Source organism: Lipophrys pholis (assembly GCF_963383615.2).
Source record: "Lipophrys pholis genome assembly, chromosome: 3".
Lineage (NCBI taxonomy): Eukaryota > Metazoa > Chordata > Actinopteri > Blenniiformes > Blenniidae > Lipophrys > Lipophrys pholis.
In genome coordinates this window covers 31,347,628-31,371,503 of record NC_137627.1, presented here as the reverse complement: position 1 = coordinate 31,371,503, position 23,876 = coordinate 31,347,628, and the positions used below count along the sequence as shown (strand labels likewise).

The window sequence follows — 23,876 nt, the reverse complement described above, 5'->3', positions numbered from 1 at the left end:
GTAATGGCGACTGCTTTGTGCTATTTTAAACATCTACTATAAGTGGAAATGGATGTAAATGGCTCCAGGGCCAAAGAGCACTGTCTGCGTCTCAGAGCCGTCGACAGTTCAGACATAATGTCAGTAATTTGACAACCTGGGATGGAGAACAGAACCCAGGGAAGTTGTACCGATGTTCCACGTACAGTCAGGTCAGAATAATATACAAGCGTTGGGACTCCTTTCTACCTTTGAACAAACGTAAAAGGTGAGAAGAACAGTGTCAGATGCATAAATTTTACAGCAGAGTTAATCTAAATGAAATCTGGCTCACCTTGAAGTCATTTGAAGCACCAGTAAATTGGCTAGATAACATAACCTTGGGGAAGTAGAGCTCAAATAAGTTTTGGTATCTGATAATATAATAACTGTCAAAAATACAATCAGTCTGTGATTAACAGTGGGCTGATTTATTTCACAGATTACTTTGAAGTTACTGACCAAAAGATGGACCTCACAGGCGTTATTAATGTTTTATTATTTGTAAAAAAAATTTATATGTATCTATGTTTTCAGAGAATAAAACCTGGAGTCTGGATATGAGGTTTAGCTTTCGTTTGAGCAAACACAGATTTTTATTGAATGCTGTAACCTCACGACTGAAACCAGTCAAGACAAGGCTTATTACAAACAAGTAGTGTCAACACGACATTTCCCAGGAGGACTTTCATGTTCGGGGCGTTCCTGTGCTACAGTATACCATCAGTCACAGAGCTGCTGACTAAACAGCTCGCCAAAGCCGACATGAGAACTGAATCAATATTAATTATTTTCCTCTCTCTCTCTCTCTCTCTCTCTCTCTCTCTCTCTCTCTCTCTCTCTCAAATAGCTCCTCAAACTGACTGTAGTTTTCAGATATTCTGTATTGTACAAGCAATAGTGGGAAGAATGTATTGACTTATTCAAATGTGAATAAATGTCAGTGGAATTGTTTTTCTAAATGTTGAATTATTAGATGAATGTATCGGTGTTGAAAGATATTATTATTTCATTATTTCATTACTAATTGGTTCTAAGGATGTCTGGCATTCCTTCCAATTTATTGAAATCATTTATCTTGTCCTCCATTAGCTTTGCCTGTTTCAGCAATATCTTAAAGGGTATGATGGTATTCTGTAAAGAGACTCTTATTTCCCCTAAAGGTAAGGTTCACTTCGACTCTTGTTTAAAGAAAAATGAAGATAGTGTAATGAAGCTTAAAGAAATCCAAAGCCAGAATAAATTATGTTACTACGGTTATTTTTGGAAGGTTTTTAAAAGCTTCCTCCCACATGTAGCTGCCAAAGGTTTAATCCCAAAGATAGGTCGGGGATGTTAATGCACACAGCTTCACATTAAAGCCAAGGATGTGATGCAAGAATATTTAAATCAGCTCATTTCTTCAGCCTAAATCAGCAGGAGGTGGAGTGAACACAGACTGACTTCGGTCAGATGATTCCATGTAATTAGGATAATATTTTCAATGTGTGTCCTAAAAAAACATGTACTATTATTTTTTTATTTATCTGCATTTGTTTTTGCAGAAATGGTTACGATACTGTCTGACTTACTGCTGACTCGTAACACTGGAGATGTTTTCAAGTGAAAACGGAAAGCCTTTTTTGTGTGTTTGTTTATAGACCAATGGTGGTCAGAGTCACTGAAAACACAACTTTTTGAAAACGGTCCCCCTTTGGATCTTTTTGAAATGCTCCTTCTCAGTAAAAACGGGTGGGGGAATTCAACTTGTTCGACGGCGGAAATGCTGCTCATGTTCACCACAGCTGTAATAAATAGTTCTTTAGTTCTGCCCCATAATAGCAATCCAACTTCATCATCATCTTCTTCTTCTACTTAACTGTACTTTGCATCTGTGAATGTTGCAATACTGCCATCTGTTGGTTCTATTGCTGTTATTTCCTAACGCTCTGGTGGATCTTCATCATTTGTTCACACGAATGTCTGCACTCGCCATTGTTAATATTTATACTGTAATGTTCTCTGTGTGCATGTGTGTTTGTTTTTTTTAATAACAAAAACAAAAACAGCACCCCCTGAAGGCCCTACAGGAAAACTGCATTGTATTCAGCATTTCTTCTATTTCCATGTAAAAGGACGTCCTTTTAAAAAAAAAAAAAAAAAATGCTGTGTAAATGTGGACCTTTTCTGAAATTAAAATAAAATAATAATTAAAAAATAGTTTTCACTCAAAATGTTATGGAAACGGGGTCTGAGTTAAATCAAACTTAGTGTCACTGAAATGGATGTGGTACTTGTTCAGAGGAAATAATAACTTGATCATTTCCAAATGATTTCATGTTCTCACCTTTTTTTTTTCCTCCAGTTGTTTTTCACACACAGTGATCATGATTATGATCCATTATTATCAAAGGAAAAGTGCACGGTGTTGAAAGTATGGATTTTTTGGTATCTGCTAATAACTATAAAAATGTAAAAAATAAAATAATTACACCCAAAAATCCATACTTTCAACACTGCACTTTTCGTTTTGGATCACTTCCCATGTTAAAATAATGTTACTTACATTGCTCTCACTATTTATTAGATTATCTTGCACTTTGTGGTTTGTGTCACTGATTCACATCTATGTATCTGCGTTAAAACAATGCTGATAAAAGATGACACTTCAGATTTTCTTAAACAGATCATGATATGGATATGCCAGAAATATCAAATGATTAAATGGATAATGATCAATATTACAAATGACTTAGGGTGTATAAATCCTAAGCATTGTCTGAGATTTGTGAATAAAATAGTCCCTACATAGACTGCTAATTATATTATTATTATTACATTATATTTTTTGTTTATTATTGGGGATTTACTGAACTCAAAGTAATGTCCACTAAATAAATTGTATTTCTTTCAACCAGAATCTAACTATAATTCCACATTAAAGCTGTAGCTATTTATGCAGTTTCATGACATTTGACTTTGATGTTAATGTATATGAATTTGTCTGGCACATTATTAAGTCAGCATGAAAGACAGAGATTAAAAAGAAGGTTGCTAAAGAACAACAATATGGTTTGCCTTGATGTCTTTTTAATAGCAATAATTTGAAATAAAAAGCCTTTTCCCCTATCTTATAGGCTCAGACTCACACGTTCAAGGTTTCTATAAAGCACTGTGTCGGTATCAGTAAAACCAGTGTTACTTGGTGCTGGAGTATCGCACATTAACAGAACATAGACTCTGGTCGCACTATGACAGTTAAAGTGAAAACGCATCATTTTGGTGTTTTCATTTCAGAAACGTTTTGTGTTTACACAGTGAGTTTTTGAAAACTATGTTTATTTCCATGGAAACACTGAAAACCATGTAGTTGGCATGCCAGACCACAGTTTGGCACGGTTGACTGTGCAGAGGAATCTGCTATAAACCATAACAATGGTAGTACACGGACATTCGTATGGACAGACGACCAAGTTGGATTGTTATTCCAGCAGACTCTCAAATATGAATCTACCAAGTCCCAGGAGAATATGGACTGGGAGTCATGACACTCTGGAAGAAAACGTTGTTATTATTCACCCATTCGTGTATATGCAGAAGAAAGGGTTTAACTAAAAAAGTTGTGTTGTCAGTGACTCCCTGTAAACGGGACCTTAGACACCGTTTACAGGAGAATGATTGACTAAGCATAACAAAAGTTTGCCGTTTCCACTTGAAGCCTCGGGCATTGTTTCACAGTCTATGATGTGTTTCCACAAGAAGCTTAAAAGCAGATTAATTCAAACAAGCATGTGGTTGTTTGTCCCTCTCTGTTTTTGCTCTGTTTCACATTTCAGCAGTGTTCAGCCTTGTCCTTGATTCTCCTCAAAACTTTGCCTCATTCTTCATCTCCTAATTTGTAAAACTGTTCCTAAGAGTTGCTACCATCACTGCTTCTCCGGTAGCTTATTAGCCTTACCCACCGTCTGCGGATGCTGACTTTATTGTCGTCCATCTTTTGTCATAACTTCCCAGTCTGTCATGCTGCGCTCGCTTGAAATGTGACTCAGTGTCCTCACACGTGTGTGGGAAAATTAATGCCACTTCAGGAACACTTTCTATATAGATAATGAGAAAACACTGTGCAGGTTGTAATGTCCTTTGACAATATACTTCATTAATTTTCCCAACACCATCCATTATAGGGAAATAATATTAGATAGCAGTTAACTAGACCACAAAACGTTCCTTTAGGGCAGGTTACTAAAAAAAGTAACTTTTCCCTACCCTTTGTATTTCATGTACTTCAACCAATATGTCTATGAAGCTGATGCGCTCCACATCCATCAAGACTATTACTAGAATTTGATGAGATTCTTTTTTCTTTTCTTTACTTCCGTCAAATGAAGTTAGATAGCTGAAGTGCTGCTGTCTCTCCTCTAGCTCACTTATCCAGCATTGAGCTTCAGCATAATCATTATCTGTCTATATTTACACGACAATGGTAATTGGTTTTATAACAGAAACAACCAACGAGTCTAACTCGTGACCTGGCATGCTAACTACTTTTAATTGTCTCTGCTGTTTGCTTGTATATGGGCGAAAACAATGCCCATATATTGTATTGTAAACGATAAACTTTTTTGAAACCAAAATGCAAAAACGATTTGTTTTCACTTGGAACGTTGCGTACAAAGGGCCACAGACTCATCAGTGCTTTTACTATTTCGCTAAACTCCCATTGACTTATGTATATGAAAGATGCCCGAAAGGATGTAAGTCACTAATGGCTCAGCTGATGTGTCCCAGTAACACTACAGTGACATAGTTATGTGTATAGTTTTAAGACAGCCCTAACTGAGGACCCACAGGACTGGTTATTGCATATTTTATATGCAATATAAATTATTACATGATTACAGGAACTGTAATTGCTCTACATATCTAATGGAGCACAAAAGGGTGGCACAATCAAGCTAGTTAAGACCTAATAAGACCTCATTTTCACAGTCTGCTACTGTTATATCATACAGTATGAAAAGTTACTGTTACTCTAGTTACTATTACTCTAATATTTTTTAAGCCTATCTCATTTCTTGTTCATTACACCCAGGAACAATTTTGCTCCTAAAGTTTCTCCTGTTTGTTGTGTTGCTGTGGTTTGAGGACCATCGTCTCAGTCCAAGCTGTGCTTTCCTTGGTGCATTTTTTTCGAGAACAAACAAACTTTAGACTCCGTCCGTCAGAATCCTGGTGCTGAATTTCTTCCATGTGAGTCTTCAGACTATTCTTCTCTGCGTTTACATGTGTTTATGTGTTACGATCCATTTTGTGAAAGATGTCCTGTTTATCTTATTTATTTATTGATTCAGCACTAAGGTCTCATTGTGATCACAATGGGTCAATCAGTCATTCAGGGGAAAACCATTATTGACTGAACAGAATACAAATTGTCTTGTGGCGACCAGGCCAGAGGCAGCTGGACTCATTGGTTTGTTGTTGCTTTCTTGTGTTTTGGCGTTGCTAGGCTGAGAGTGAAAGACTGGTCATTGTTGTCACACACTTCAGACTCCTCCTGTTTACCTCAGGATAAACATGTCACCCAGTTTTGATTACTAATTGATAATCTAACATATCGAGTGTGTGTGTGTGTGTGTGTGTGTGTGTGTGTCTGTGGTTTGTCCACTGGGTGTGGCCGGAACTGTTGTATACACACACACACACACACACACACACACACACACACACACACACACACACACACACACACACACACACACACACACACACACACACACACACACACACACACACACACACATATATATATAGTGCTTATTAAATTCTTAAATTCTGTTGAGTGAAATCTCAGCAGTTTAAATGTTGAAGTCCCTTTGGGGTTTTTTTGTTTGGTACTTGAAACTTTGTTTTTGTTATTTTTCTTTTGTGATTTAGCATTTTCCACCAAGCATTTCTTAAGGATTAGATCATTTTTCCAGTCTTTCTTTTATAAATATTTCATTCAAAATTTGATCCAGCTACAAGAAAAATGTTCGACATTACAATGATAATCTTAAGGATATGTTTTGTGATGATGATGTTAAAGAATTTTTCAGGTGTGAATTAGGAGGAAATTCACACCTGTCTTTTTTTGTCTATGCCCACCAGCAGCATTTCAGAAATGAAGCAACTATTTTTTTTTTCATCTTTTTTTACTTCATCTTATTGCTTTTATGCTTCTAACTTCAACCCACTGGCCACCAGGTATGAAATAATGTCGAAGTAATGAAGTGAAATACTGCCCCTATTAAACACAAAATGTTTTTTTTGGAGCAGATTTGTTATGCTTTTCCCGTGTGGTAACGTCCGGCCTGCCTTGATCTTCTCTACATGAGTAATAGACTTATTGTCTATGAACGTAAAAGCCGAGCAGCTCCAGGTGTAAACAGAACCTTTGTCCAAGAATTACCACAAATCAGTGCTGCGGCACACCCTCCACTCATTTTCTACCTCCGGGCAGACATCTGGGGCAGCAGGGCTCCGCTCTGGTTGGCCAAATATGTTGATATGCACAGTGCATTAAAACATAACTCAAAGCAGTTCACTGGGTGTTTCATGATGTATGTGTGTGAACCATGTTGATGTTGCGATGACGATAAATTTGCAATATGTTGTGCAGCCCCAGTGATTACGACAGGAGCTTTGAAATTAAACCTGTCAGCACTGGAGGAAGTCTTCAATCTGAAACTAGTCAGACTCATTGGAAGCAAAATCTGAGGCAATTTAGCAGCAATGTGACTGAGGTAACTGGCCTCAAATTCTCATATCTGATTGTTTTTAGCTTGATATTATAGTTGGTTTAAAGCAGATTTGCTTTTCCTAAACAGGACAACACATCCAATTGTGTAGAGAAACTTGCAGTTTTTAACTGTGAATGATAGATTTACATTTTCCAGATTGTGTAAAATGATTCCTTTAGGAGTACTCTGATTACTCTCTCGTGTCTAACACAGCTTGTATGTCCTTCAATGTCTAAGATATAGTTGATGACCACCTTATCTGAAAATTTCTTGTGATTTCAGTGGTAAATATAGCAGTACAATCTTATAAGTAATAATATGTCTTTGAATTTCTGCTTCAGTTGCATTAGATCTGCAAATTGCTTCATAGTAAATTCATAAACTGTGGTTCAGGATGACAAACAGTAATAATGTGTTTTCCTGCCATCAGGTAAGCCTGCTTATTTGAGCTTTATTCTTCATACAATAGTGTAAGACACGGAAATACTCAATTGCTCCATCCATCTATAGAATTTTTCCTCTTATTCGTGCTGCAATGCATTTAACATCTACATTTACTTACCTGGGATGAAACTGTGACTCAATGAGGGGACAATTGCTGCTACAGTATTGCAATAACCTACAGTTTGCAGTGGGCCTCAGCGTGCCTCGAGCAATTGCCTCAAGAAAGCCACTTAAATCGCCTGGAGAATTACCTGCTTTATGAATTGCCATAGAAACCAGTCTTACCAGTCTGGCAACATCACTGTTTGTGCCACCTCAAATCCACTGCGCTGCATGTACGTGATGAAGATTTCAAGTGTTGTCTATGTATCTGTGTGTATTTGTCATGCTCGATCCCCCTTTCCAGGATCTCAGATGAGACATCGGTGCAGAATCTGCAAACATGTTTTTGATCATGTATCAATCAGAGCTGCCAAGGGCGACCGAATCACTCCAGAAAGATGTTTGTGACTGATCAGGATCAGGAAAGTACTGCACTGAAGATATGAATGAAAAAAGTCCATGATATGTACTCAACACAGTTTGAATGTATTCACTATACTGCTATGTTGTTTGCTACACCAAAGGTAATTAGTAACATAAAGACACTTTAAATCAGCATTTAGGCAAAGCAGTTATTGTTGAAACAAGGGTTTGTTTGGAAATGTATTTTCAAAGGGAAACTAGTTAGAATTCACACATTTTAAGAGCTTTTTGTTTGCTTGTTTGTTTGTCTGGACGGTGGGTTAGTTGGGATTACAAAGGTTTTGTGCTTCATACTTCACCCTTGTTTATTTATTTGTGTATTTCTTTGTTTATTCAGGAACTTTTGTGAATTGTTGTCTTTGTTTAAAGAAACTGCGGTGAAATAACAGCATTTCTTTTCTTCCTTACAGAAAAGTCTTTGAATATATTGATATTATAAGACATCTTTGATTAAAGTTCCAGTGTCATTTAAGTATCTGATGGCTGGGCCTAGTGTCCTCTTTTGTTTTGGAAACCAAGGTATGGACACCGTGTTGGTAATTTTCTGGCTTTGGGTTGCCTGCGTTACCTCGTGGTCTGCACATCAAGACTGCCACTATCTTCAGTTTAAATAACTGGCTCAGACAAACAAGCACACACTCTCACTCATATTCATGAGTGTTGAACCTTGATCATCTCATCTTGTTCACTCAACCTATTTCCCTTTTTTTAAAAGGTCTGTTATGATTAGAACTAATCGAGGACATGCAAACAGCTCAAATGCAAACAGCTGTCAACATCAACTTTAAAACATTAATTTTAACATTTCACCACAAGGTCTGTGACATCTAATCCAGACTGAATTTATTACATCTAAAAACAATTGAAGCTTTGAGCCAAGATGTTGCTGTCTTTGAGGGGAGAGACATTTCTGCAGCAGGCTTCCCACAACTTTTATTGGAGGACTTTATAATAACTTTATATAGTTTGTAACTCAAACTTTGACTTTAAGACAGATCATCACCTAAATTGCGTATCTTTATCCCTCCGAATTCTGATTTATTTGCAGTAATGCTCTGATGTGTTTGCTCATGACCTTCAGCGATACATTCAACTCCATGGTATAACTTTTCATTTGACATTTTTCCGGGGGGCTCAGCCCTCCATCTGATTACTCTAAGATGAACACACACATACACAAACATGGAAAATATGCTGATTTCCAGGAGATTGATCTCATATTAAAAAGAAAAAAGTATCATCCAGTCAAGAAACCGTCGTTTTGATACACCTGTTTGTGCACAATGTCTCTCATAGTGTTGTTTTAAGGTGATCATGAGATAAACACACATCTCAGTCCTTTGATAACAGCTCCACAGTATATTAGGTAAGTAGTTTGTATAAAACTTTGAAGTCATACTTAAAAGAGACACGGGATAAAAATATCACTGGTATCCCCTCCTTTTTTTCTTTTTTCTACTCATGAACTAGAAGTACTTTGTAAATGCAGCTTACAATATAGCCCATGTTTTACATATTGTCTCATCATACATTTCCTTATGCGTACAAAGCCTGAAAGGGGAGAAGAGAAAAAAAAAAACAATAAATACCATTTAGAAAGTTTCCCTTTTGCCAGAGAGTGCTATTTTAAAGAATACTTTTAGAAAATTATACATGATTCATATAGCTGACCCTGTGGCGATAAAGTGCTTTTAGATTTATGTTTCACTGTTATTTTATGTGACCTTCTTTGAGTGCGATTGTGTTCAATTATAGCCAAGAAATATCTCTGCTTCAATCAAACCTTCGCGCAGAGCGACACGGGGAGAGGAAATCAAAAGGCAGTCAAGACTGAAGAGGGAGGTAGACAAAGGAGCCATTAGGACCAGAGGGAAGGTGCGTGTGAAAGGGGGGGATGAACGAGGGGATGGAGTGCATCAGTCTGTGTACCTTGAGGCCAAAGTCTGAGGGGAAAGGCCTATAATGGCATGCGCTAGTGTGAGCTAGGCTGGATGGTTGCATACTCGACAAGGTCCCCAGGGCCAGTGTGAGCAGAGCTTCGCGGGCTGGGAGAGGAGGCCAAAGCTGCAGTATCCAGCTCCGCATACTGGACATCACAGTCCTTGTGGCCAGAGTTCTGGAGACAAGAGAGGCGAGAGGTGTGTGAGGAGTGAGCCAGCCAAATAATGAGAGTGAGAGCGACAGATAAGCTGAGAGAGAGAGAGAGAGAGAGAGAGAGAGAGAGAGAGAGAGAGAGAGAGAGAGAGAGAGAGAGAGAGAGCACAGAATGATAGATGTAGAAAATATGTGGACTGGAGTTGGACGGTCATGAGGATACTTGTGAGCAGCAGTGTTAGAGAAGGGAGGCAGAAAACAATGAGTTCACATGAAAAACACAAATAAATGTTTCAGAATGGCTGAAAGTGAAGAGCCAACAGAAAAGATGGGAAAAAAATCATAGCAGACAGAAAATAGATGTAAAACAATGCAATGCAGGTTAGAGATGAGAAGGCCCTGGTCTTTGTTACTGTGCACGTAATGATATTCCTGCAATACTCTGATTTGAGCATGTTCTTATTCAGCCCCAGATGTTTTCAATATTTTTTTCTTCTTCCCAGAAACCATGCTTCGCTCTGAGTTGATGGTCATGAAAACTGGATTCCAACTAAAATAAACACTGTAACTAAACAAGGCAGACAGAGCGGGCACAAGCAGAGCTCTAATGTGTGGATTACGGTTAATCATGTCTACACAATCTTACCAGCTGTAAAGACAGCGATCTATACAGTTAGATCCGTGCATCTACCAAATGATTACTGTCTCATCCCCACTTATCGTGTAGCACATGGAAGGTACTCGTGCAGCCTAGCAGCATGCTAATGAATATGTGATGTGGTTTCTTTAATGCTGGAATATCAGCATGCATGTAAACGCAGACAAAGACCTTCATTCAACCAGCATCTGACCACCGAGCACAATGAGTTCGATGATTGACCGGCTGATTGACTCGGCGAGCAATTGGCAGAGTGGATCATCGAGTAATGACCCTAATGGGATAATCGATAGAAGAAAATGGAAGCTTTCAGCTCTGTTTGTCCAATCCCACAGACAATTCTCATATTGTCATGTTCTTCTTTAGTAATGTCGAGAAACAAAACAATAATTTCAAAAACAACAAATGATTCAGACATTTGTAAGCAAACAGTGTACAAATACATTCGAATGAATTTACCATCACCGATATGTAAGAAGGACAGTGCTTGAAAGCCAACATGAAACAGACAACATGTAAACAAAGAAGGTTTTGATTTCCATGGCTCCTTTCCTGAATGAATTTAACCTTTCGTCAACCAAGGGACCGGATTTGGTAACTTCACCACTTTGTGTTCCTTCCAAAATAATGAATGTAAATAGATGACAATCATCAATCCATCGGTCTTCATCCAACCTCTCCGACAAGCACTTTACTCAATCCCAGCTGACTGTGGGAGGGGAGGGCAGAGTACAGGCTGGGCAGGTTTCCAGTCCATCACAGGGAAAACACAGAGAGACAGACAATCACACACACTCACATTCACACCAACGGGCAATTTAAAGTCACCAATCCATCTAAAATGTGTATTTTTTGGACTGTGGGAGGAAACTGGAGAAAACCCACAATCACATCCAAGCTCCATACAATCTGGACATTGATGCTGTGCAGTGGTAGTGCTAACCATCAGATCACTGTTGTCTAGAAGGAAAGCATCTCCTCCTCCCAGCCAGCCCACCGCATTGTTTTATCTTGAAACTTGAGAAAATCAAGGTTTCAAGAGCATGCTGGTTGATGTTCTGTCTGCATCTAAGACTGAACCAATGCACTGGACATATTTCATACTTATGCCCGACTCACTTTGTAAGTCAGTTTTGTTTCAAATAATACATCAGGTAGCCATTCATTTATCCAAATCTAGTGAGAAATGTATCACATTTTGACATTTTCTAAGCTACTGCTGCTGAAATATGTTTAATTTTGATCTGTTTAATGCTTTATGACATGTTTTAGTATGCATATATGTCATATTGTACTTGTGTATATTACCATTGATGACTGTCCAAGATGTAGTCTGCCTCCAGCAGCCTGAAAGATTAATGGGTCCCACTCAATTTGTTGTAATAGAATCTTGAATTATCCTTTAATCACACATTTTGAGTATTTCGGTGAGAGCCCTCTGAAGCTAAAATGTCTTTTTTTTATTAAGTATTTTTACTCCATCTCATCAGATTACCTGACCAAAGATGTGCAGTCGCCATGAAATAACAAGCAATTTTATGAAAAGCAAAACAAAGCAGCTGCTTCCAGCACAGAGGAAGAGAATCAGACATAACTGATGTTTGTATTACCGACAACCTACAATCACAAAACTAATGGAAGAATTTTCCATTTTGCTGGATATGCTGTGAAGTGTCAAAAAAAAACCTCTCCAGAATAATTTATTTTCCTCCACTCAATTTAGTTTACTGACTTTGATGAAACTGGTGGATTAAAATGGAGAGTTTTGACTTTTGTGTATCCTAACTAAAGACATTCTTCCGATGGACGGTGAAGGGCCGTGAATAAGAAATACACTGGGATCATACAAGCTGTCCCATACTGCACCCTGTGTACCTTATTTCCATCTGAGAAAGGATTACAAAGGTGTGATTGAAGCTTGTACAGAGTTTCCCATTAATAATTTAAATCTCTTTTGCAATCTCTCCACAATTGCATATTTCCCTCTACCTCCCGCATTCACGCCGCTCGATGGATATTTAAATATCTGGAATATTTGTCATGACCGGAGTGCAATCAGGGGGAAAATTACAGCCACATCGCATTCAAAATTGGCAGATAGTGTTTTGCCCCTAGAGAATCATCATTAGTAACACTCGACGCTCAACAGTCAATGCATGTCTCTCACAAATAGTGTTTTGAAAACGTCAGTGATACCCTATTCATCTTAAGAGCAGCCCCAAACTTCAATTTGAGTGGAATATTATCAGAGATAAGCAATACATCTAAGGAAAATCTACCCTCAGTGTCCAAGGATTATCGGAATTAAACATCCGGTCCCTTTGAGCATAGAATTAAGACGATAGTTTAATATCCTTGAAAAACTACACAGAAAATCTAAATCAATCCTCCCAAGGACAGGAATGATAGTAATTGACTTATGCCTGCCTGTTCGGTGCAGTAAGGATGAGTCACTTAAAAATGGACAACAACATGAAAAGTGAAGAAGTTTCAACAAGCTTCGCTGTGACGGGCTAACTGATGAAAAGCTGATGTGGCAACTTCTGTGTACGCTACAACTGAAATATAGGTATAAAAGTATGCATAATTATGTTTGGCATATATTTTATTTGTTGTGGCAATTCTTCCTATGTGAATGTATTATTGTGGCTGCTTTCCCATCACATTGACTCCTTTACAAGAGGCATGGCTGTAGATTTAAGGCATTTAATAATTGAACACCACAACTTGTTCATATAGCTGTATCCAGACAGAAATCTGATCACAAAACATCACTTCATGATTCACTATTGGGCTTGAATCCAAAAGGAATTGGGGCGTTTATACCAGGGGTGTCAAACTAATTTCACTACACAATTTAATCTCAAGTGAGTAAATGTAAGTAAATGTAATTGATTAGATTATTATATAAATAACTCAAACTCTAAATCCCTGCCTTTGTTTAATGATGCTACATTTTAAAATAATACATTTAAAATAATGCTGTATGAAATATCTAACACATATTCCAAATGTAACCTTAACTCAGAATCTGTGAGAATTTGCTGCATACCTTTGCAAACCCTGTTCGTTTCTCTTTTGAATTTGTAAGGAAATGCATTTGAGGGATGAGCAGCAGAGCTAGGTTTGTGGCTGTATGTGTAGCTGTCTCATAGATTCAAGTAATTTTATGGGGCATTTGTTGAAATACTTGGAAGTTAGAGGTTGTTTTTTTAAGAGAGTAAAAATATGCTTATTCAGACTATTTTACATTTTGCAAAGTGTGTATAAATGAATACAGCTATGTGCTGGTTAGATATTTATGATGTGGCGTATTTCTAAATTCAGAACTTCCACTAAACTCAGACTGTATTTATGTATTTAATTTGGGTTGCTTTGAATTTTAAGAGATTTGTAAAAGGAATATAGAAGAAAAACAAAACAATGATGTACAAGGAAACACTGTGATGTAAAGGAGGAATTTGCGGTTAAAGGAAGACATGCTGAAGTTATGGTGGTTTGTTTGATAAAGCTTGAAGAATTTGTCTGAATGTTTTACATTTTTTTTGTACATTCTTGTTTGGATCATCACCAAAATTTGAATACTTTCATTAAAAAGGAAAATCATGTGTTGTTAGATTGGACTAGAAAAGTGGTCCGACAAAAAACTTTTAAAATCTGAAATGTTCAAGCATTTTTTCAATGAATTGCAATCATGAACTAATGGCTTAACCATTAATTATTTTTCAACAAGAGAAAATGAAAAACAATCTTTAACTTTCCATCAAGGTATATATTTTTGTTTTTATTCAAAGCTATCAGTCATAATTGTGAAGCTCCATGTCAAGATACATTTACATGAAATTCACGCTGTTTCTGTTCGAGGTAATGACTCTAAAATAAGTATGTCAGGATTGTAAGTAATGATTTTAATTATATTATATATGGTATTAATCCACTTGTCTGAACTGAAGTATACGTAACACCTATCACGTCATTGTGTTTTTACAGTTTTTCCCAGCTGCTTACACCTGAAGCAAATGTTATATTTGAATTTTACACTTGCAACACCATGACGCCTCTATTTTTCATTAGCATTGAATAAAAGAATAGAATACAAGTCTTTCATTACTCTATCAATGTTAAAACAGTGTTAGCAGCAGTGAAATGTTGTGACAGCAACCTCAGTGACAGCAATAGAATAAAAAACACACACACTAGTACTGTGTGTAATTGTAACTGCACACTTAACAGCATTAATTCAACTAAAATATTTGCTGTTGACTTTGATATGTTTATGACGGAGTTCCAGAGTGGCCATAGAGAGAAAAAAATAATAACGTAAGGGAATTTGAAACATTTTTCCGTTGCCGTTTTTCCACACTTTTCATCGTCACATCATTGTAACTAACTTCACTTCCAGGTCTTATATCGTGTTATGTGTCTGTATGTGGGCTGGGTTGCGTGTGCACTCCGATATGAGACACACCACTATTTTCTACCCTACAGAACATCTTTATAATTATGCAATACTTTTGGTTCATCAGCAACTACAAAACAAAGTACATGTGGTAAAGAGGGGATACATGAATCGGCAGGGCAGATTTTGGAGCTGCTGAGATTTACATCCTGTCTTTTTGGATTAAGGTGAGTTTTACAGGTTTGTAATTCACATAGTTTAGTTACAAAACACCAAGATCTAATGTGGTCCGCATCGTTTGATCTCAAAGCGTCAATAAAAGCAAATATAACAGGGATGGAGGCGACACTGGTGAAAAAATATAATGCGAGGGAACAAGATAATAAGACTTATTATCTCTTGGCCACGAGTTACAATCTTGTGGCCACAGATTAAATTATCTCGTTCCCTCGCATTCCCTCATTCCCAAATTACATTTTCTTCTGTTTCCATTGAGACAGAGCATTTTCCAAAACCTTTAGAGCCATTTTCAATAAATTGAAAAGGTTGTTGTGTAAACTGAGCCTTAGCCTCATATTTCAATGAAATTTGGAATATTTAGGGCTGGGGGGCCACAAGATCTTATACTGTTCAATTTAGCCAGGGCGTTTTGGAGCTTGGGAATGTCTATTCTAACGCAGATCCCCAACATTTGCATCCTTGACACCCAACAGGATTGCCTCAATGAAAGGCTGCGGACCCTTTCTCTGAGCTCTGATTGGCCAAAACAGGACAGTGCAGCCAAGCGAGGACATACACATCAACTCTCACACAGTATACAAAAACAAGACAGGCACATTGGGCAATTTCCAGATGTGCTCTAGAGTTGAGAAAATTACATATTATTGTTTTTGTTGACATGAAAAAATGTAATTTTGGCAACCTGAAGGATAGCAGAGCATTTCTTTATAGTACAATAAAAAAAAAAACCCACACACACAAACTATTGAGAGACAAAAATAAAGTCATTTGTCAAGATTTTGTTTTTTACTTCCAGCACATACAGTATAACACACGCAAGTTTCACCAAGCATACACAGTGTAACTCAAAAAAAAAAAAAAAAAAACTCCAGCCAAAGCAAATGAAGTCCCCAACACTTTCACACGCCGCTGCCACACTGAGGGAGGTTGGCCACAGTTAGCAGAGCATCTGGTGCATCAAGGCGAATACTTGAAGTCAATAGTTAACACTCCGGGGTGATGATGTACGGCCGAGCATCGCACTGCCATTTATCTGCACATGGTTGCCAGGCAAACCCACGAGTAATTACAGTGGATTAGAGGAAGCGGAGGGGGGAGAAGGTGATGCAGAGGGCAGGGGGAGTGGTTGCTGTCGGGGCCTGGCCGTGTAATAATCCACAGAAAGCGAGGTTTACATACAGGACAAGAGGTGCTGATGTAGTTTGATGAGATAAAGGGCTTATAGTTAAAACTCCCCGTGGATTTACTGGTCAGCTTCTACTTGCCACTCCAGAAATTAAAGAAATTCTGTGACTATATGGAAGTGTAATTCTTTCAAAATCAATTATAAAACACCTCCAATCACAAAGGTGCCAAAAGTTTCACGAGCAATTACCACAGGCCGTTGGCAGAAACCGTGGACGATCCCTTCATAGAAATGCTCCCGTGAAGCTGCTCGTGGCGGCAGTACTCACCGGCTTATCGGTGAAGGGGGTCGAGTCAGAGGGGGCCATGTCGTAATAAGGAGGCTGGAGAGGAAGCTTCTGCATCTCCTCATCCTTGTCGAGATGAACCACCTACAGGGGAACACCAGCAAGACTCATAATTAGCAAAAAAAAAAAAAAAAAAAGCTTAAACCTCAGCAGTTCAGTCACTTCTGAATCTGCAGTCCTCGATCAGATTAACTCTGCTATTAGTGCATCGCTGACAACTGCTGCCTTTTGTTGCATGTGTACCAGTTCAAAGCAGCAACATGTCAGCCGCAGAAACTTCACGTTGACAGTTTCTGATTTCATTTGCTCACGTTTGATTTTCCTTGCAGTAATGAGCAGAAACCGGCAGCGCTAATCCAGAATCCGACAGGAAATACATCTTGACAGCAGTTTGAACTTTAGCTGTTGTGCTGAACTCTGTACCAGCATCAAAGTTATTTTTGTCAAATGAATCGTGCTCGTATCGTACAAATGTCTGATGCAAAGTTTTGAAATAACTGAGAAGAAATTCCAATGCCATAGTATAACTGTAAATACTGCCAGTGCTTTGTAGATATGGAATGATGGAGGGATTTATTACAAAAATAAATTTGTCAATACATTGACGTGTTTTTTTTAAAATAGTATATTTCTTATTAAAAGACTATCAATAATTAGAAAAGAAAAATGTATGCAACCGAATTCAAAACATCTGACATGTGATACTGTCTTGTAACATCAGAGTTGAGTTTTTACTCTGCACGCAAATAGTTTCAAAAGGGTTTACGTTTGTTTTCTGCTCTTCTGGAATGAAAAAAAGCGTCAAACATTGTGTTAAAAACTCAAAACCCTTTAGCTGCCATTTTTCACTTAAAACAACTAGTATTCTTAATACAGCCACTAGGTTTCACAGTATTTTAAGCCTGGTTTAGGCAACAATGTTTCAAATGTTTTTGAGTTTTGCATTTATACCCCATAAAATTGAAAGCTATGTCCGTTTATTTCAACTTCAATTCAACTTTATTTATATAGCACCAAATACAACACATTTCTAGGTGCTTTTAACAGAGAAAAGAGAAAAACCCAACAAATCCACATGAGCAGCAGATTTATTTGCGACTGTGGAAAGAAAAAACTCCCTGTAACAGGACGAAACCTGCAGAAACCAAACTCAGAGGTGGAGGCTTTCTGCTGACTGGTTGGGGTGAGGGGATAGAGGAGAGGAAAGGATAGGATAGACAGAGGGATGGATTTGGGGGAGATACAATCCTTGGAAACACCCCCTGGTTCGGGTGGGGGGGGTAGAGAGAGAGATAGAGAGATAGAGAGAGGGTGTTTGGAAGTGTTTTGAAACAGCCCTAACTGTAAGCTTTAGTAAATAGAAAAGTCTTGAGTTTGGCCTTAAAAGTCGAGACTGTTTCAGCCTCCCTAACTGAAACTGGGATCTGGTTCCACATAAGAGGAGCCTGAGAGCTGAAAGCACTACCTCCAGTAAGTCAGCACAGTGAGAACCAAGTGTTCTTCAGGGGGGATATGGGACTACCAGTTCTTTAAGGTATGATGGAGCCTGGTTGTTAAGAGCTTTCTAAGTTAGAAGGAGGATTTAATTCTATTCTAATTCTATTCTAGATTTAACAGGGAGCCAATGAAGAGAGGTTAGTATTGGAGTGATGTGATCTCTGATGCTGGTTCTTGTCAGGACTCTCGCTGCAGCATTTTGAATCAATTGAAGACTTTTTAAGCAGTTATTTTGACACCCTGATAATAGGGAGTTACAATAGTTACTCTCGAAGTAACTAATGCATGGATTAGTTTTTCTGCATCAATCTGAGTCAGCATGTTCTAATTTTGGAAATAATACGTAGGTGAAAAAAGGCAGTCCTGCAGATTTGTTTAATGTGGGAGTTGAAGGATAAATCCTGGTCAAAAAGAACTCACAGGTTCCTCACAGTGGTACTGGAGGTCAAAGTAATACCATCTAGTGTTACTATATCTTTAGATAATTTCTCTCTCAGATGTTTTGGGCCAAATATAATAATTTCAGTTCTATCCGAGTTCAGCAGCAAGAAATTACGGCTCATGTCTTAAAGGCAAGCTTCTAGTTTAGAAAGTTGGTTATTATCGTCTGGTTTCATAGATAAATAGATTTGTGTGTCAACTGCATAACAATGGAAGTTAATCAAGTGTTTTTTTTATTCTCTACAGGAAGCATGAACAAAGTGAAAAGCATATGACCTAAGACAGAACCCTGTGGAACTCCATGTTTAACTTCAGTCTGGACTGAAGAGTTATAGTGAATATAACATTTAGATGGAAATGCAAGGAACACTGAAAACCATGTCGTTTTCATGTTGGTTTTTGTAGTTAGATTGCTATTTCAGATGGCTCTCAATTATTAAATCCCCAAGGCCAAAGAGAATATGGAGTCATGACTTTCATTTTGAGTTTTTCTTTGTTGTGGCATTTAATGAAAATGTCTATATTTGATTAAAAAATACACAATTATATATTATATAATTTCAACATCAAGCCAAGTGTATTGAAACCTTCCAGTGTAAAATACAGTGAAATGTTAAAAACAATAAAAAAAACTTGCGTTATGCATATTTTTGCAAACTCACCCTGACAGCATGGCTTTGAGGCTAGTTTGATAGCATCAAGGTTGCTTGATTTCATAGCAGCATCAATATCTCAGCTCGGGTCTCAGTGTTCTGTTATGGCCGCCACAGAAATTTGTAAAAAAAGATAAACCAATGTTTTCTTGAAAATCTTAACAATTTGCTTAATGGTTTGGCGGTTTGAGCCTCTGACGGGACGATTTGAGCCCATTTGACAGCGCTGCAATAGAGCTTTTTAACCCCAGTATTATGCTTGAGCCTTACTAAATTTGGGATCACTCTCTCATTGTCAATCTGAATGTACAAATGAAACACTACAGTGTGGAACACATAAGACACTGTGTTTAATTAGAAGCTAAGCAAACACTCGGAGGTCCTCTTGTCTAAATCTAATTGTTTCAGTTCTTTTTGCGGTGAAACAGAAACAGCATACAAGCAGAAGGGGAAAACTGCTCCTCTATAGTTCTCTTTTTCAACAGGTTGTCGCCCCGAGACTAATTCACAGTGGACTTCTAATTCATGTGTCACCATCACAAAGGAAAGTTTGACGCTCCTGACAGCAAAAATACCTTTTAAGGGTTTTAATGGTGGGATACTCACAACAGGCTTCTGAAACATTTCATGGCACGGAGTAATTAGAATTCAGATGACAAATGAAAGCTGCCAAAACCTTGGCAACACTTTTCAGATGTGGACATTGAAAAGAAATGAACAGTGAAGGAAAGAAATCAAAGTCACCATGAAGTTATCGACAGAAAGAAAATATGAGAGATTACTAGTATAATAAATGTCGAACCATTCATCATCTCTTCTGTTCTGTTCAAATAAGTGAACAAAAAAAAACTAAACTGCCAACAGACCAATTTTCTCCTTCTGTAAAATAGCTGTTGAATAAGATGTTACATGTGAAGTTGATTGGAGTTAAATCAAAACATGTGTCAGTGGTCAAACCATGACCTGATGGCAGATTTTCAATGAAGATTTTTTTCACTTCCACGATTGCTGCTGTCTGTTTGACTCTTGTGGGACACTGGGAAAATCCAGACTTCATTAGTCTAACCTCTGGAGTTTGTCAGCTTGGCAATCATGTGGAAACCTTCCTAAAAAATAGTCAAATCTTACTGACAGCAACAAATTAACAGGCATAACTCATTTGGTTTCCTAGTATATCCTAAAACAATGCTAATATGCAAACATGGCTAAGCATTAATTATTGATTTTGTTCATATTGCGCCAAGAAAAATTTATATTATATTTACAGGAAGCAACTTTTTGACTTCACATGTATCATATCATTTCATGTATCTGTGTGTTGGTTTACACAGGTCATGACAATGTTGTTTGCCACTTTTGAATTACTGAAGTCTCCTTTCTCCATCTTAAGGATATCGGCCAGAAAAGACCAGTTCTGTCATTTAAGAATGCTCAATTCATGTTCATTGTATTAACTATAGCAACATACAGTTGTTAGTTGGTTCAGAATGCAGCCGCTTGTCTCTCTGCATTGCATAGCTGTTAAGGTGACAGTATATATATATATATATATATATATATATATATATATATATATATATATATATATATATATATATATATATATATATATATATATATATATATATATATATATAAAATATATATAAAATAAATGACACTGCATCATCCTATCTATTTAAGTCTTTTTGAACCTGTTCAGATTTAATACTCTCACTGTATCAAGTGCAGGTCAGCAGCAGGTCGAACGACAATTCTATTTTGAGTACTGATGTAATAGAAGAGTCGACACGTTGATATCAGGCAGACCTGTTCTAGTGAGGTTTTTAAAGTCAAGCGGCAGATTTCTTGCTCACTCTTGTTTTTACTTTTCATATTTGATTTAAAATGCTGTTTTTGATACAATTCAGGAGTATTTAATTGGTATTGATGACAGCACGTTCCTGTTTTACTTGGCATAAGAAATAAAAAATGGTGATATGGAAATAGAATGTACTCAACAACATATTGGGGAATTATTATTGATGATGAACTAAATCGGAAATTGCACATAAATATACTTAAGACAAAGATGGCAGAAATTATTGCTATGTTATATAAAATCAAAAATTCAGTAAATCAAAATGCTCTTAACATGTTTTATAATTCTTTCATACTTCCATATCTCAATTGTTGTGTTGAAAGATGGGGTAATAATTATAAATCAAACATCAATTCAATTTTCTTACTTCAAAAGAAAGCTATTGGAATAGTTAATTATGCAAACTATTATGCTCATACCAATGCTCTTTTTATTGAATCCAAAATTTTTAAATTACACAACCTTGTTGACACTGGAGTTGTGATGTATAAAGCACATAATCACATGCTGCCCAGGGAGAGTCCATAAGACCTCAGAGGTCCATCTGGCTTTTAGAAAACAAATTCGAGAACCAGTCTAAAAAGTCGATGTGTTTCTGTCAGGGGGGTTCCACTTTAGAACGGTCTGGATGATGCTTTAAAATGTTCCCGTTCAATTCACACATTTTAAAAAAACTTTTAAAACCAATGTCATGGAAAAATATATTGCTCTAGAATAAACACCAGGAATATTAATAATATGATCAATGATAGTAAAAATAACAAAAATGAAATATAGTATATAAATACCAATGGGAAATATTAGTGTTTGCATGTTATATTATTGGTACAAATGTGCAAATGTTTAACCTCCAAGTATGACTGTACATGTATACTGAATAATTGTTGGTGTACTGCATATACTGTGTATATACTTGTACAGCAATAATATGCTGTGTATTTGTAATATGTTGTGTATACTTGTGTAAATGAAATGTACGATTATGTTTTCACTTTATCTATAAAGCTTGAGTTCAGAGTCTGATGTCTCGCTGTCTTGCTACATCTTGTATTTGATTTGTCAACAGGGTGAGGCGAAATAAGTGTTTAACTTCAGCCTAAACCCTTTTGGTCTGTAAAATTGTCAACCTATGAATGAAAAATTGCTCTTGCTTATTTTATTTTGTTGACCACTGATCGAAGAAAAAAAAAAGAAAAAGAAAATTCAAATAATGAATTGTATAACAATAATATACTTTATAGCTTTGTGGCGCATTCATGAGAAATGGGAATGTTCAATCTTCCAAATGGAGGAAAATACACCTCGCAGGTGGAAAAAGTTGCTGAAATTCTTACTGTACAATTGAAAAATGAAAAAGATAAGGAAATGTGATGTCACCCTATACTGCAGCCTCTATTTACATGACAAATATAATTTTTACATCGTTCACAACATGGCACAACGCTGACTTCTCACAGTTAAACTAAAAATATCCCTTCATTAGCCAACTTCGTCTTCATTTAAATGATCATTACAAATGTGCAGAAATAAAGTGCATGAATGTATAAAATGCATTGTATATATTCCGTAATAGAGTTTGTGTTTAGATTTATGAGGTAAACTTTTCTTTAATTCCCAGCTCCGTGTGGTGATCGAGCAGGAGTCTGTGATCTAATGACACTCGTCAGTTTATTTGGTTGTATTGTCAGTTTAGCTGTATTGAAAGACAGTGAGAGGAAAACAAATAAGATGCAGCCATATTCTGTACCTTATTCAAAATTATCAAACCTGAAATGAAGCTGCAACATTTCTTGTTTCTAGTTCGAGTCACAGGCAAAACCACATTACCCTTTAACTCTTTTCTACATATGTACTAAATATACAGCCCACTGAGCATCTAACAAATGAGAGGTCTTAGAAGAGTGACAAAGGAACATCTCACATTGCTATTGTGCTGCAATAATTAAAAGTGCCTGGTGGCTCTGCAAATGCTTATTATCCCCGTGTCATTTAAAGCAGCAGCTCATCAGGATGATTGACAGGCTTCTGTGCAGCAACTTGTCCAGCTGATTGGAATAATGAACAAAGAAAAAAAGAATTATGTGTGATCTGTAACTTTACAAATGACCCTCAACACTTTGTTTTAATGTCCTATCACTTATATAATGTATATAATGTATTGTGAGTTGTGATGTACTTCAACTTTGATCAACTGGAATAACTGTAATCTATATCCACATTCATGATTGCTGACTTTGCAGCTTTTAAAAAAGAAAAGAAAAAACAGCCTTTCACCTAAACACATTAAAGTTTATAATGTGTCCATTACATTCTCATCTTGGTCCTAATCACCCGCGAGGCATTAAATGGCAGTTTTAAGTGGCTCTTTTGCAGTGGTTGTGTAACAGGGACTGCACATTACTTTACCTTCTCAATATTCTCCCTCTACACAGATGTCCAGCAGCTTGACCTTGGGTCTGTGAAGACTGTCATAACGCTGGATTTAAAATATCAGCAGTGCTGATACATGGTCACCAACTTGACAGGTGAATTTTCAATTATTCAGGCACTAATATTTCATTTCTTCCCCCTTCAGCTCTTCAATTTGTGGAGTTTCAAGTGCAGCTAGACTTCACAGAAAACCTCAGCAAACTCATTCACTCCCTCCGTGACATTTCAAGCGTAAAATATTGCATTCTGGCGCTTGTAAAAGTTACTGCTGTTCTTCCAAAGTGTAATTTGGGCTTTGAAGAAAAGTATTTTGGGAAGCCACAAGAAAAGCCGATGCAAAACTGGGAAAATCCCCAGATTCCTACATATATACATCACCGCATTGG

The 23,876-nt window shown here is 37.1% G+C and overlaps 1 protein-coding gene across 2 annotated transcripts in view; it reads right to left on the bottom strand.

Moving 5' to 3' along the window:
- Positions 1 to 23,876, bottom strand: part of nectin1b (nectin cell adhesion molecule 1b) — a gene marked incomplete at its 3' end in the record, with an annotated part of 205,502 nt that overhangs the window by 12,490 nt on the left and 169,136 nt on the right. The window contains exons 8-9 of one of the 2 annotated variants that reach the window (XM_080459822.1): positions 16,591 to 16,692; positions 9,201 to 9,861 (exon numbers count right to left, since the gene is read on the bottom strand). In XM_080459822.1, coding sequence (XP_080315948.1) covers positions 9,718 to 9,861; positions 16,591 to 16,692 — 246 coding nt within the window. Of the gene's footprint in view, positions 1 to 9,200; positions 9,862 to 16,590; positions 16,693 to 23,876 lie in introns of those variants that run through there. The other variant, XM_080459820.1, reaches the window with a different exon arrangement.